General features: G+C 47.8%; 1 protein-coding gene across 1 annotated transcript in view; it reads right to left on the bottom strand.

Moving 5' to 3' along the window:
* LOC146797290 (coiled-coil domain-containing protein 3-like) overlaps positions 1–16,163 on the bottom strand; it is a 128,187-nt gene extending 112,024 nt beyond the window's left edge. Inside the window, exon 1 of the mRNA XM_085624275.1 lies at positions 15,535–16,163. Coding sequence (XP_085480401.1) covers positions 15,535–15,917 — 383 coding nt within the window. The 5' untranslated portion in view covers positions 15,918–16,163. The remainder of the gene's footprint in view (positions 1–15,534) is intronic.
* Positions 16,164–16,403: the final 240 nt, after the last annotated feature.

Here is a 16,403-nt window from a genome sequence, read left to right as displayed (position 1 = left end):
ACAGCTCGTGAGCCGACTCCTGGACGTCGTCGACCTTCAGGGACCACGTGGCTGCGGAGACAAGCTACCCCTCATCACCTGTTTGCACCCGACATCGCCTGGTACCCACCTGGTGCCACGCTGGTCACTGGCTAGTGACTGTGAACACTGTCCCCTCTGCTTACAGGTCTTCAATATCTCCGATCCACTCTTGGATCCACTGCATCTCTCCCGGACCGACCGCCTGCAGCATCTTTGTCTTCAAGCTCAACGGAACAGATAGAAGAAACCCGACGCACTTTGAGGCCTATGCACCCGCTTCCTGTGGGTGAGGTAAAGCTGGTACTCCGGTGCCCATGTGTAGTAATACATCTCTAGTGCCTGTGTTCCAAATCTTAAGTTCCTAGGTCATCCGGAAGATTCCTTTTGCAGTAACTTTGTACTTTTTACGCACCCATTGAAACCTATGGGAGCACGCGTGTGACTATTTGCTCTGCACACGCCACCCGTGGACCTCCTGGTCACTAACTGACGTTAGCTCCTTGTAGGCCCAGCGACTCTAGAGGCCCTAGGCCTTTTCCCTTTTCTGTTCGTGGTACTTATACCACTATTTTAGTATATGGTTTGAGTGGCCACCAGGGCCTATCCATATAACGTGCAACTTCTGTGTATTCTGTGATAATCTTGTTTGACGATTTGTGCTCCTGTGCTCATAAAGAGACTAGGGGTTACTTTGAGAAATAAATACATATATATTTTGAATATATATCTGTGTGGTGTCCTTTCATTGGTATAAAAGGGGGTTGCATTTGGTAAAACAGCTGGCTTAACACGCATCACGAGTTTAGCCTCAAAGACTGCTTAGCCTACGCTACCACTAGGGCAGCTAGTCCGAAAAGGTTGACTTACAACCACACCATAAGGGTTGCTTGGCATGGTACAAGGTGATCACTTTAACTAGTGAGCATCATATACCAGGCCAACTTCTCACACCAAACATCCCTATTGTCAATGCAGCCATCATGTAGCTTGGGAACTCATTTCTACCGGTGTCCAGGACATGATTGTAAAATGTCTTCCCTGTTCACTTGTACTGGCAGCAGTGGAAGTGGCCAGCAGAGGGGCATACCTGCTCATGCGGGGATGCTCTCACGTGCACTATAGTAACCCTGCTGTAAGGCCTTCTGTCTTCCCTATACTGCCTGCAGTGTCGGTAGGGGTGGCACACAGGCTGTGTGCCATGCTGTGTTTAACTTACGTCTGCATCAAGACACGCAGCCTGCAGTGGCAGTTTGCATGAGCTCAGTGCGGGGGCCCGTAGGGTGACACAATTCGTGCTGCCACCCTTAGGGACCATCTTTAGTACCACAGGCCTAAGGTACCAGGGATACCATTTACTTGTCGACTTTCAGAGGGTGCTAAAGCTATTACCAATTGGGGGAAACAATTGTACAGTTCTGAGAAAGAGATCTGCCCTGAGGGCCCGGTTAGCAGGCGCCCAGTGCACTTTCAGTCGAAATCACATCAAATACCAGCCAAAAGGTGGGGGTGACCATGTCAAAAAGGGCACTTTCCTACATGCCAATATCAAGATCACCTAATGAATACAACGCTTGCTGCTGTGATCTGCAGGTCACTGGTTTAAGCATTGGTAAAAACAACTCAGCCTTCCATGCTTGATGCACTGAATACCTTTCAACCGCATTATTTACAACACATGGAAATCCCAAAGTGGGCCATGAGGAGCTATATACGGGACAAATTATTGTTACATAACATGTCAACTTCTATACATAGCAAATGTACAGCATACGATGTCAATGTCTACCGCTAGCATTAAAGGGAATATAAGCATCTGTTCCAATCACCCTGTTACTACAGGAGTCCACTACACACAGCCCCATTGATTTCAAAATGAATCATGTACATTTTCATTGCGTTCCCATAGAATGCTGTCAGGAATACCACACGCAGTGAAATATCATTTCATTGGTTCCTCACAGTTATATATAAATAAATTAGGATTAAGTTGTCTCTCCTTTAAAATGTCAATATCTCAAGAGCTTCCTCGCAGGGAGAGCTGCAGAGCGGCCTCCTGTAACCAGTCATAGCACAGAGGGAACCATGGCTGGAGGCAGCGTGATTCTCCTCTGAGTGCCACAGCAGGTGACTCTACATTAGAGACTGCACACCCAAACCCGGAGTGCCCATGAGACACACACAAGAGACCGCCCAAGAGAGAATATACTCAGTTTATCGTGATGACTTCTTTTGGCCTTCACAAAGAATGCATCATTCCATATCTTCCAATAAAGACCTCTGTTCTAAGTCATTGTGGTTTTTGTAGTGTTTGTGATTACTCCGAGGAAATATATGTTTAGGTTTTGCCTGACCCTGGTCTGGCGAGACATTTTGTGAGGGCTCCAAAAAGTGCTACCAGGCCAGCCTAGAGCTACAGTGCATGTGCAGGGGCGCGCGCGTCGCTCTTTACCGCGATTACTTTCACTTTCGCGGCCGCTTTGATGTTTGATCGCGATCACTTTCGTGGCCGCACGGCCGCTTTGATGTTCTCCATGAGGCTTTAATAGATTGCAGCAGTTAAAACAAGCATTGGCATAGCCAATAGGTCTCGCTTTCTGGACCTTATAAGTGTTTAGTTATGCAACTGTTGCATGGCTAAACACTTATAAGGTCCCAAAGGCGAGACCTATTGGCTATGCCAATGCTTGTTTTTTTTGGTCATGATTTCGAACTCATAGCGTACCGTTCAATTTGCTCATTGAGGTCACTGCCACTAAATTTAGCACAAAACGCCAATGTTATGTGATGAGTCTTGTGATCTCCACATGAAATAAGCCACATGGTGTTCATAAGCCACTTCAAATGATCTCAGCAAACATTTGTATCCACAAAATATGCAACAGGAGACTGGCTAAGGTTCCTTCTTCTAATGTGGAATGTCTGTTTGCCAATCTGAGGAGCGGGCGGTATTAATGTACTTCGTGCGGATTCTCATCCTCTGCAACTCTTTGTACTTCCTGATTTGTGTCCTTCACTGTAGAAGGGTCAATGCAGCGGCAGAACAGACACCACCAAGATCACACAGCAGCAACCACCTGTCAGCGAGGACACTAATGACGCGCTAAAGGATATCACCCCCCCCCCCAGAAGTTATGAGCTTTTCCCTTCATCGTGGAAAACGAGGTGGGGGTAGCCATCCTGGTCTTAAAGAAGTTCAGGTGGCCACCAATCAACACTCCCTGCGTGCCAGACCGGCCACCAATCAACACTCACTGCGTGCCAGTCCGGCCACCAATCAACACGCCCTGCGTGCCAGACCGGCCACCAATCAACACTCCCTGCGTGTCAGACCCTGAGATTCTAACAGCCAGCTCGCAGACTCCGCAGACATCCCACGGACAGTTGTGTTGATCAACCGCCTTCCCCACGGTTCAGGACAGGGCTTTGAAAAACTTATTTCCCATTTTGCTGCTCTCTCTGATCCATCGCACTTGATCCTATTAGGAGATTTTAAATGCCACTTTGAAGACCCCCATTCAGGCAAATATGAAAAACTGCTCGAAGTCTAGAATTTGATACGCCTCAGTCTCTTCCCACCCATACAGAGGGCTTGCACCAGCTTCCCACTCTGCCTTCCTGTAGGGCCAGTACTGGTCCCATAGTCTCCCCACCTTGCTGCCCCATTTGTTCTTTTCTCACCTAATCCAACAGAATAAAATGTAAAGCCTCTGGGTTGGCTCCTGGGCAGACCCTGGAATAAAGTATCCCTGGACCAATTAGTGCACGAGGCAGAAAGAGTGCACGATCCCCAGAATTGAGGGTTCAGAGAAAAATTAGACTTGTTCTTACAGAAAACAACATGGGAGGCGCGAGCAGCACAGTGGAAGATGGGAGGATGCTAAGCTAGATGAGATGTGGAAGCAACACAGGGGAGGGCGGGAGGGACACAAAAGTAACGCAGGGTTAGGAGAAAGGAACACAGAGGGGGCGGTGGGGAAGTGACAACAGTTAGAGAAAAGACGGGTGTGGGTGAGGAAAGCAACACGAAGGGCGCGGGGAAGCATTAGCGAATTGTTTTGTAATCATAGCCATGCGCCACAGTATCAGGGGCGCTTTGCAGCGTGGCTAAAAACAATTGGTAAAACCAGTAGGTATTGCAAAGGCTAGATCTACTGCCTTTGCCAATGCTTGTTCTACTTGATAAACTACAAAAGATTGACAGCACAGCTTCTGAGATGATATGTACCTTCAACACATGGGATCACATCACCCAGGCTGGAAGATCCTTACACTAATTCCAGTTTAGCACCGTGTATTTCTTAGAGTTTTGTGCCGAGTCCACAAAGCGCTCTACTCCGCACTCCCTTCCCTCTTGCGGATTGGTGACTCATAACCTATCACTTTCCCCGTGATCAGCTAGTAAATAGCTTCTGGTGGTTCCAAGAAGCCGCCCGGCCACCTTGGGTGACCGCAGCTTTGTAAAAGTGGCAGCAAAAAGTTGGCTTGCCCTTCCTCTCCCTCTGAAACTTAACACTGGCCTTGGCAGCGTTTAGGAAACCTTTAAAACCTGGCTCTTCTGTCCCTACTAATGATGACACACGCCTTTCAGGACTCCAGCATTTGACGCAATAAAGAGCTGTATTAATGGAATTATATCCCAAGAACTCTGCTGGAGAGCACCTACAAGTAAATCTGAATAACGCCCCACCCCCACAGGCTCAATCAATAGACATCCTTCTCATCCACATACGCTTGGACCTGCACGCTTCCACTGCGAGGCCACAGTGCTTTGAGCAACACGAAAGCGCTGTATAAAGGCAAAGACAATGAACTCAACTGCTCCGGATCCATTATCATTCCAGGCGAGCACTGAAGCGAATTGCCACTAGACCCAATGATACTATTCCAATGATCTCTGTAGTCATTTGCCCTTGGGTCCAATGAGATTACATCCATTGCCTCTATCACCCATGGATCCAATGACCTTTTATTATCAATGACCTCTGATGTCAAGGGGGCCTGGATCCAACCACATTGCTCCAATTACTTCTGAATTTAATTGGCCCTGGATGAAATGACTTTATTCTCGGGTTAAAGTCCAGTTCCAGTTATCTCTAAAGTCAATTGTCCTTGGATCCAACGGCATTGTCTCAATCACTCTGTATCACTGGCCCCAGAATCCAATGACATTATTCTCATTACCTCTGATTTTAATTGCCCCTGGATGAAATGAATTTATTCTCGGCTATCTCTGAGGTCAATTGCTTCTCCATCCAATGTCATGAAGTCCATTGCCCCTGGATCCAATACCATTGTTCCCATTACCTCTGAAGTCCATTGGCCCCTGGATCCAATGACATTATTCCCAGTACCTCTGAAGTCCATTGCCCATGGATCCAATACCATTCTTCCCATTGCCTCTGAAGTCCATTGCCCCTGGATCCAATACCATTCTTCCCATTACCTCTGAAGTCCATTGGCCCCTGGATCCAATACCATTGTTCTCATTGCCTCTGAGGTCCATTGCCACTGGATCCAATACCATTGTTCCCATTACCTCTGAGGTCCATTGCCTCTGGATCCAATACCATTTTTCCCATTACCTCTGAAGTCCATTGCCCCTAGATCCAATTACATAATTCCCATGACCTCTGAAGTCCACTGGCCCTGGATCCAATACCATTGTTCCCATTACCTCTGAAGTGTATTGCCCCTGGATCCAATACCATTGTTCCCATTACCTCTGAAGTCCATTGCCCCTGGATCCAATACCATTGTTCCCATTACCTCTGAAGTCCATTGCCCCTGGATCCAATACCATTGTTCCCATTACCTCTGAAGTCCATTGCCCCTGGATCCAATACCATTGTTCCCATTACCTCTGAAGTCCATTGCCCCTGGATCCAATACCATTGTTCCCATTACCTCAGAAGTTCATTGCCCCTTGATCCAATACCATTGTTCCCATTACCGCTGATGACCATTGCCCCTGGATCCAATAACATTATTTCTAGTACCTCTGCTGTCCATTGCCCCTGGATCCAATACCATTGTTCCCATTACCTCTGAGGTCCATTGGCCCTGGATCCAATACCATTGTTCTCATTACCTCTGAGGTCCATTGCCCCTGGATCCAATATCATTGTTCCCATTACCTCTGAAGTCCATTGGCCGTGGATCCAATACCATTGTTCCTATTACCTCTGAAGTCCATTGCCCCTGGATCCAATACCATTGTTTCCATTACCTCTGAAGTCCACTGCCCCTGGATTCAATGACATTGTTCCCATTACCTCTGAAGTCCATTGGCCCTGGATCCAATACTGTTGTTCTCATTACCTCTGAAGTCCATTGCCCCTGGATCCAATACCATTGTTCTCATACCTCTAAAGTCCATTGCCCCTGGATCCAATACCATTGTTCTCATTTCCTCTGAAGTGCATTGCCCCTGGATCCAATACTATTGTTTCCATTACCTCTGAAGTCAATTGCCCCTGGATCCAATACCATTGTTCTCATTACCTCTGAAGTCCATTGCCCCTGGATCCAATACCATTGTTCTCATACCTCTGAAGTGCATAGCCCCTGGATCCAATACCATTGTTTCCATTACCTCTGAAGTCAATTGCCCCTGGATCCAATACCATTGTTCTCATTACCTCTGAAGTCCATTGCCCCTGGATCCAATACCATTGTTCCCATTACCTCTGAAGTCAATTGCCCCTGGATCCAATACCATTGTTCTCATTACCTCTGAAGTCAATTGCCCCTGGATCCAATACCATTGTTCTCATACTTCTGAAGTCCATTGCCCATGGATCCAATGTCATTGTTCCCATTACCTCTGAAGTCCACTGCCCCTGTATACAATTACATTGTTTCCATTACCTCTGAAGTCCATTGGCCCTGGATCCAATGACATTATTCTCAGTACCTCTGAAGTCCATTGCCCCGGGATCCAATACCATTGTTTCCATTACCTCTGAAGTCCATTGCCCCTGGATCCAATACCATTGTTCCCATTACCTCTGAGGTCCATTGCCTCTGGATCCAATACCATTGTTCCCATTACCTCTGAAGTCCATTGCCCCTAGATCCAATTACATAATTCCCATGACCTCTGAAGTCCACTGGCCCTGGATCCAATACCATTGTTCCCATTACCTCTGAAGTGTATTGCCCCTGGATCCAATACCATTGTTCCCATTACCTCTGAAGTCCATTGCCCCTGGATCTAATACCATTGTTCCCATTACCTCTGAGGTCCATTGCCTCTGGATCCAATACCATTGTTCCCATTACCTCTGAAGTCCATTGCCCCTAGATCCAATTACATAATTCCCATGACCTCTGAAGTCCACTGGCCCTGGATCCAATACCATTGTTCCCATTACCTCTGAAGTGTATTGCCCCTGGATCCAATACCATTGTTCCCATTACCTCTGAAGTCCATTGCCCCTGGATCTAATACCATTGTTCCCATTACCTCTGAAGTCCATTGCCCCTGGATCCAATACCATTGTTCCCATTACCTCTGAAGTCCATTGCCCCTGGATCCAATACCATTGTTCCCATTACCTCAGAAGTTCATTGCCCCTTGATCCAATACCATTGTTCCTATTACCTCTGAAGTCCATTGCCCCTGGATCCAATACCATTGTTCCCATTACCTCTGAAGTCCACTGCCCCTGGATTCAATGACATTGTTCCCATTACCTCTGAAGTCCATTGCCCCTGGATGCAATGTCATCCTTCCTATTATCTCTAAAGTCAGTTGTCCTTGGATCCGACGACATTGTCTCGATCACTCTGCCATCAATGGCCTCAGGATCCAATGACATTATTATCAATGACCTCAGAAGTCAATGGCCCCAGAATGCAATATCCTAATATGTCTAGTAACCATTTATGACCGCACCTAGTTGGCATCTTTACCCAGTGAGCTGCCTCGCCTTGTCAGATTTTTGAACTAAGAGGACTATGGAAACAGTTTTGTACGAGAAGTACGTATTAACAATTGGACTTTTTTCCCAAAAAGGGCTTTTTACTTTCCTTCTAAGTGCAATGTGTCATTCACACCAGTATCTGCTCCTTTTGCAAGGCAGTATTTACTCGCAAGCATCCCAAGCATGGATTCCGACGTGTATGTTGTTGAGGCTTCATTGCTGATTGTGAAACCGGAAGACACTTATTTACCAGAATATCCTGTTTCCAATTCCCTACTATAAATGTGTGTGGTTATATTTTATACTCGACCTTCGAAAATCATGGCTTCTTCCTCTGACTTAACTGTGTGATCCTGGACAAATCACATTATCGCCTGCACCTTGTTTTGCTTCTATGAGGATGATGTATCAGTAGCCTTTAGTAACCGTGAACTCGTCACTGGGTGCAAATATAACATATCTGCACGAGTTTGTCTCAGAGAGTGAGGCGAGTGAAAGGCTGTCGCAGGTCTGTGCAGAAGCCATGGCACTGAAATAGATGTATGCCCTGCAACTGTGATGTCATCACCACATGTTGTATCACTTAATCCTGAAAGGATTCCATGCAAACATCTTGTGACCGCAGAAGTCTTACTGAATTAAAGTTCTGGCATGTGACACATCCCATATTTCACCAGCCAAGCACAGAATGTTAACATATGGCGAGTGGCGTCCAGGAGGAGAAGGGTTTGCGTGACATTCGTCTAGGGATTGAGTTTACATTGTATGTTACAGCAAAGTATACACTACAGGGAGAGGAAAGCCCCATTGTGGCATTTTTTTCAGGGAGATTTAGAGTTTTTAATCTGAGTATTCTGGAAGAAAGAAGAGGGTGAAATTATACCTAAAAAATATAAATGCATTAGGAGTTTACATCAGTTATTGGAGAGAGGGGGGTGTGAGAGAGGTGAATACATCACAAGGAGATACATAATAAAGGCATAAGTGGGGACATACAGCACTTTATCATAAAAGTCTCAAAGCCACTCATTACCTATTACAATGACACTCATCAACCCCATAAGGATGAGTGACGGAGTGCATCTGCAGGGATATGAAGGTGTATTATACAAATATTCTGCAGGGAATACATTAATCCCCCAAGCTTTTTTAATGCCATGGAAGAACTAGAGGGGGACTTTTAAATACCCAAGCCATATAAAAACAGTAGAGGGGAGGAGGAGCAGCTCAGAGACAGACATTTATGACACGAGAGAGACACCTTCATACCAAAGGGTGTACACACAGATGAGGAGTTCAGCATATTTCAGTGGAGATCTGATGGCAGAAAAAGCTTCTTTTTGTTTGGGGGGGGGGGGGACGAGGGCTCAGAAATAACAAAAGGACGTTCTTCTCAAATGTTTGGGAAATGCCTGGCATACTTTCGAGCCGCGGGCACGCGCCAGATCAGTGCACAACGGTCATTTTTCGCAGATCATTGCAGCTACGTCACTGCTTGCAAACACGAGTAGGAAGAGCAAGGCAGTGACAAACAGTGTGGCAAGACAATGGCGCGTGAAGAAGAGAATACACAATACTCCTGGAAGACAAAAGGGCGTGTGACGAGGTGATGACGTCCAGTATGATAAGGTGATAATGCACAGTATGGCAAGGTGAAGTATACAGTGTGTTAAGGCGGTGATGGACAGTATGACGAAGCAACAACGCACAGTATGACAAGACGATGGCGCACAGTATGACCAGGTGCAGACTGTGAGACGGCAGCGGTGGAGTGAACAACAAGGTGATAATATACAGGACGGCAACGCAATGATGCACAATACGCAAGGAAACTACGTACAGGATTACAAGGCGATGACGTAAATTGTGACAAGGCAAGAAGGTGCAGTATGTCAGGCTGCACAATATGACAAGCCAATGACATAGAGTCCACCATGGTAATAATGTACAATATAGCAAGATGACAATGTACAGAACGAGAAGGCGATGATGGACAGTATAACAGATCAATGATGGACAGTATACCAGATCAAAGATGGACAGTATAACAGATCAATGATGGACAATATACCAGATCAAAGATGGACAGTATAACAGATCAATAATGGACAGTATACCAGATCAAAGATGGCCAGTAAAACAGATCAATGATGGACAGTATACCAGATCAATGATGGACAGTATACCAGATCAATGATTCACAGTATAACAGATCAACGATGGACAGTATTCCAGATCAATGATGGATAGTATACCAGATCAATGATGGACAGTATAGCAAGATGACAATGTACAGAACGAGATGGTGATGATGGACAGTATGACGGATCAATGATGGACAGTATGACGGATCAATGATGGACAGTATAACAGATCAATGATGCACAGTATAACAGATAAATGATGGACAGTATACCAGAGCAATGATGGACAGTATAGCAAGATGACAATGTACAGAACGAGATGGCGATGATGGACAGTATAACAGATCAATGATGGACAGTATACCAGATCAATGATGGACAGTATACCAGATCAATGATGGACAGTATACCAGATCAATGATGGACAGTACAGCAAGATGACAATGTACAGAACGAGATGGCGATGATGGACAGTATAACAGATCAATGATGGACAGTATAACAGATCAGCGAGGCACAGTATAACAGATTAATGATGGACAGTATACCAGATCAATGATGGACAGTATGACCGATCAATGATAGACAGTATAACAGATCAGTGATGCACAGTATAACAGAGTAATGATGGACAGTATGACCGATCAATGATGGACAGTATAACAGATCAATGATGCACAGTATAACAGATCAATGATGGACAGTATACCAGATTAATGATGGACAGTATACCAGATCAATGATGGACAGTATACCAGATTAATGATGGACAGTATACCAGATCAATGATGCACAGTATACCAGATCAATGATGCACAGTATAACAGATCAATGATGCACAGTATACCAGATCAATGATGCACAGTATAACAGATCAATGATGCACAGTATAACAGATCGATGATGGACAGTATAAGATGAGGATGAGAGTATGAGGCGGTAGCGACTAGCAGTGCGGCAAAGCCACAACATCAGCTGTGAGAAGGCAAGGATGCACCGTGTGAGAAGGTAAGATACAACTACTGAAGCTAATGGCAATTCTTGTGCCACAAAGAACATGACGGTATGATGTGACAGTGGAGTACGCTATAGCATGACAATAACACAATGTACAGAGTGACAGGGTTATGATGTGCAGATTGGAAACATAATGAAGCAAAGTTTGGCAAAGAAATGACAACGGTTATGACACGGTGTTCGTGTACAAAATGACAAGGAGCCAGGGTACAGTGTGAGAAGACAATGACTGCATGAGAAGGTGACAAGGTACAGTCTGACAAGACAACTGTGTGCGACGGACGATGTAGTGTATGACGAGGTGACGGTGCACAGTTGGAAAGGTGACCGAGTACAGGAGGACAACACCACAATGTGTAGAAAGAAGACAATGTTCCAGAGTGCAGACTGAACTGGCAGCTGTGTACAGTACGACAAGGTGTAAACATAGGAAATATGTCACAGCAAACAAATGATGGACGGAATCCTGAATAAATCATGCATTCACCCCCAGTCAAGAGATCTGGGTTAAATCCATCGTTCTTTTGCCCACTACACCACCCCAGTTTGGACCCAGCCATATGCAAATCAGTCTTGACCCTGTGCCTCATGGGAACAGTCCAGACCGAACTGCCAGGCCAGGTCCTCCCTGGACCTGGGACCGGTTTCAGGGTTTGTCACCCTTCATCAGCCAGGCTAGCTTGAATCCAGTGGCACAGTGAGCAAGGGACCCACGTCTGGGCATACCCATCCCACTTAGGGCGAAAAGTGTTACAGCAAACAAATGATGGACGGAATACTGACAATGCAAACATTCTCCCCCAGTCAAACATAGGAAATAATCAGGTAGTGACGTAGAGTATGGCAAGAAACAATGTTCCGTATATTGTAATAAGGTAAACTGTGACACGGTGCCAATGCACTGAGTGACAAGGGGACAGTGTACAGGATGAGAAACCAACGACGTACAGTGACAAGACAATGGTGTATGATGGAAATGAGATATTGCACAATACAACTAGGAGACACAGCAGTGTTTGACAAGGATCAACAAACACCTTGTGACGTGTAAAGTGTGCTCGGACAACAACGTATGGCTAGGCGGCGAGGCAGAGGATGGCGACAGATGCGGCCCTCTGTGAAAGAGCGATAACACAGCACGGCGAGGCAGGGGGTGCAGTGCAGAAAGGAGGCGATGCACCGCACGGAAAGGCGATGACGTATTCTATGACAGGAGGATGCAGAGTATCTCCAGAGGATGGAACAAAGAGACAATGCACAGCGAGATACGGTAAGATGCACGGCATGGCAGTGCAATGACGTACCTACGAGAAGACGTTGGCATACACCAAGGCAAGAACAGAACACTCAGTGTGGTGAGGTGGCAACGCATGGCGGTGAGAAGGAGATGAAGTGCTGTACGGCTATGATACGTCATACAGTAGGACAAGTCGATGACGTATAGCATTAAAAGGAGATGAAGTGCTGTACGGCTATGATACGTCATACAGTAGGACAAGGCGTTGACGTATAGCATTAAAAGGAGATGAAGTGCTGTACGGCAATGATACGTCATACAGCAGGACAAGGCGATGACGTATAGCATTAAAAGGAGATGAAGTGCTGTACGGCAATGATACGTCATACAGCAGGACAAGGCGATGACGTATAGCATTAAAAGGAGATGAAGTACTGTTTGGCAACAATACATCATACATTTGGACAAGGCAGTGATGTAGGCATGAAATGAAGATGATGTACTGTTTGGCAATGATGCATCATACAGCAGGACAAGGCGATGACGTAGGCATGTGAAGGAGACGAAGTACTGTTTGGCAATGATAAAACATACAGTAGGACAGGGTGATGACGTAGGCATTAAAAGAAGAAGAAGAAGTACTGTATGGCAATGATACATCATGCACGAGGACAAGGCAATGATGAAAAGGGGATGAAGTACTGCATGGCAATGATATATCATATAGTAGGACAAGTCGATGACGTAAAGAATTAAAAGGAGATGACGTACAGCTTGACAGCACAGCGACATGTAGCACAGTGAGGAGGTGACGTACAGAGTGACGGCACAGTGACATATAGCACAGTGAGTAGGTGACAGAGTGACGGCACAGCGACATGTAGCACAGGAAGGAGGCGCCGTACAGAGTGACAGCACAGTGACATATAGCACAGTGAGTAGGTGACAGAGTGACAGCACAGTGACATATAGCACAGTGAGTAGGTGACAGAGTGACAGCACAGTGACATGTGGCACAGTGAGGAGGTGGCATACAGGGTGACAGAACAGTGACGTGCAGAACAGGAAGGGGATGAAGTACAGTGTGACAGCACAGTGACATGTAGCACAGGAAGGAGGTGACATTAAGCGTGACAGCACAATGACATGTAGCACAGGAAGGAGGTGACGTACAGGGTGACAGCACAGTGACATGTAGCACAGGAAGGAGGTGACGTACAGAGTGACGGCACAGTGACATGTAGCACAGGAAGGAGGCACCGTACAGAGTGACAGCACAGTGACATGTAGCACAGGAAGGAGGCGCCGTAGAGCGTGACAGCACAGTGACATGTAGCACAGTGGGGAGGTGACGTACAGAGTGACAGCACAGTGACATGTAGCACAGGAAGGAGGTGACGTACAGGGTGACAGCACAGTGACATGTAGCACAGTGAGGAGGTGACGTACAGAGTGACAGCACAGTGACATGGTGCAAAATGAGGAGGTGACGTACAGCGTGACAGCACAGTGACGTAGCACAGGAAGGAGGCGACGTACAGGGTCACAGCACAGTGACATATAGCACAGTGAGTAGGTGACAGAGTGACAGCACAGTGACATGTAGCACAGGAAGGAGGTGCCGTAGAGCGTGACAGCACAGTGACATGTAGCACAGAAAGGAGGCGCCGTAGAGCGTGACAGCACAGTGACATGTAGCACAGAAAGGAGGCGCCGTAGAGCGTGACAGCACAATGACATGTAGCACAGGAAGGAGGTGACGTACAGGGTGACAGCACAGTGACATGTAGCACAGGAAGGAGGTGACGTACAGAGTGACAGCACAGTGACATGTAGCACAGGAAGGAGGCGCCGTAGAGCGTGACAGCACAATGACATGTAGCACAGGAAGGAGGTGACGTACAGGGTGACAGCACAGTGACATGTTGCACAGGAAGGAGGTGACGTACAGAGTCACAGCACAGTGACATGTAGCACAGGAAGGAGGCGCCGTAGAGCGTGACAGCACAGTGACATGTAGCACAGAAAGGAGGTGACGTACAGGGTGACAGCACAGTGACATGTAGCACAGTGAGGAGGTGACGTACAGGGTGACAGCACAGTGACATAGTGCAAAATGAGGAGGTGACGTACAGCGTGACAGCACAGTGACGTAGCACAGGAAGGAGGCGACGTACAGGGTCACGGCACAGTGACATATAGCACAGTGAGTAGGTGACAGAGTGACAGCACAGTGACATGTAGCACGGGAAGGAGGCGACGTACAGCGTGACAGCACAGTGACATGTAGTACAGAAAGGAGGCGCCGTAGCGCGTGATAGCACAATGACATGTAGCACAGGAAGGAGGTGACGTACAGGGTGACAGCACAGTGACATGTAGCACAGAAAGGAGGCGCTGTAGAGCGTGACAGCACAATGACATGTAGCACAGGAAGGAGGTGACGTACAGGGTGACAGCACAGTTACATGTAGCACAGGAAGGAGGTGACGTACAGAGTGACAGCACAGTGACGTTGCACAGGAAGGAGGCGACGTACAGGGTCACAGCACAGTGACATATAGCACAGTGAGTAGGTGACAGAGTGACAGCACAGTGACATGTGGCACAGGAAGGAGGCGACGTACAGCGTGACAGCACAGTGACATGTAGCACAGTGAGTAGGTGACATACAGAGTGACAGCACAGTAACATGTAGCACAGTGAGGAAATGGCATACAGGGTGACAGAACAGTGACGTGCAGAACAGGAAGGAGATGACGTACAGTGTGACAGCACAGTGACATGTAGCACAGGAAGGAGGTGACATTAAGCGTGACAGCACCGTGACATGTAGCACAGTGAGGAGGTGACGTACAGTGTGACAGCACTGACATGTAGCACAGGAAGGAGGTGACGCCATTTGTGACAGCACAGTGACATGTAGCGTAGGGAGGTGATGGCATACAGCGTGACAGCACAGGAAGGAGGTGACGTTTATGGCTACCGCACAGTGACAGGTAGCCCAGGGTGGAGGTGAGATGGAGCGCGGCAAAGCAACGAAGTACATTTTCAGAAGAAGGTGATATTGTGTACAAGAGGAGGCAAGCATCAGCTAGTAATGTATGGATGTACTATATGGGAACGCGACATCATAGTAGACCAGGACACGGAAGTGACGTCCGCTACGGACCCCTGGCGCCAAGCTTACCTCAGGAAGAAGTAGTAGGAGTTGTTCTCGAGGACGGTGTAGGAGTGGCAGGGCAGGTAGCCCAGGCCCGTGACGTTGAGCCGGGAGCCCGCCGGCACCTCCAGCATGCTGCCCCAGGCCTGGTCGCACAGCAGCTCGATCTCCGCCGAGTAGAAGAGGTCCGAGTCGTACTGCCAGGGCAGGTAGTTGTGCACGCTGTAGGTGTCGCGGTGTAGGGCCAGCACCTTGGCGAAAACGATGGTCTCCACCAGCTCGGCCCTGCAGGCCTCCGTCTGGGGCCGCCAGTCGTGGGGTAACTGGCACCCCCAAAGAAGCCCAGAGATGGAGGCCAGCCAGCAGAGAGCCAGGGCCCACATGGTGCCACCGTTCCCGGGCAAGGGCATCCAACAAACAGAGCCAGACACCCGGATCTGTAAGAAGGGGGCGATCTGGGGTGCTCCAGGAAGGGGCCGGTGGCTGCAGGTCCGAGCTGGAATGAATGAATGAATGAGACAAGCTCTGTCGGGCCACCTGCAGAGTGAATCGCCTTCTCGCCTCAAAATCCCCGCCTGCTCCGGGAACGAAGTGGGCTCCCCTCCGTAGACCCCAGATGGCAGTGAGTGGGCACTCTCCGGTATGTCTGCCCCTTCTCACAGGTCACCCAGGCAGCCACAGTCTCAGGCGTCGAGCATCCTTCAGTGCAAGCCTGGAGCAGGTTTGAAAAGGAGATAAAACCACGGACCGTAGGCGTAATGCTGCCGATGAAACAGCTGCCAGACCTGGGGAAGGCGCTGCCCTAGGAGTTAGCCAGTGTGGTTTGGGCATGCATCCTTCCGTGGGTGACAGGGCCCCCCAAACCCATAGCACACCCCATGCACTGTCCTGTCCTG

The sequence above is a fragment of the Triturus cristatus genome, chromosome 9 (assembly GCF_964204655.1).
Source record: "Triturus cristatus chromosome 9, aTriCri1.1, whole genome shotgun sequence".
Taxonomy (NCBI): Eukaryota; Metazoa; Chordata; class Amphibia; order Caudata; family Salamandridae; genus Triturus; species Triturus cristatus.
Note: the sequence above shows the minus strand (reverse complement) of the source record. Positions and strands in the feature narration are given on the sequence as shown.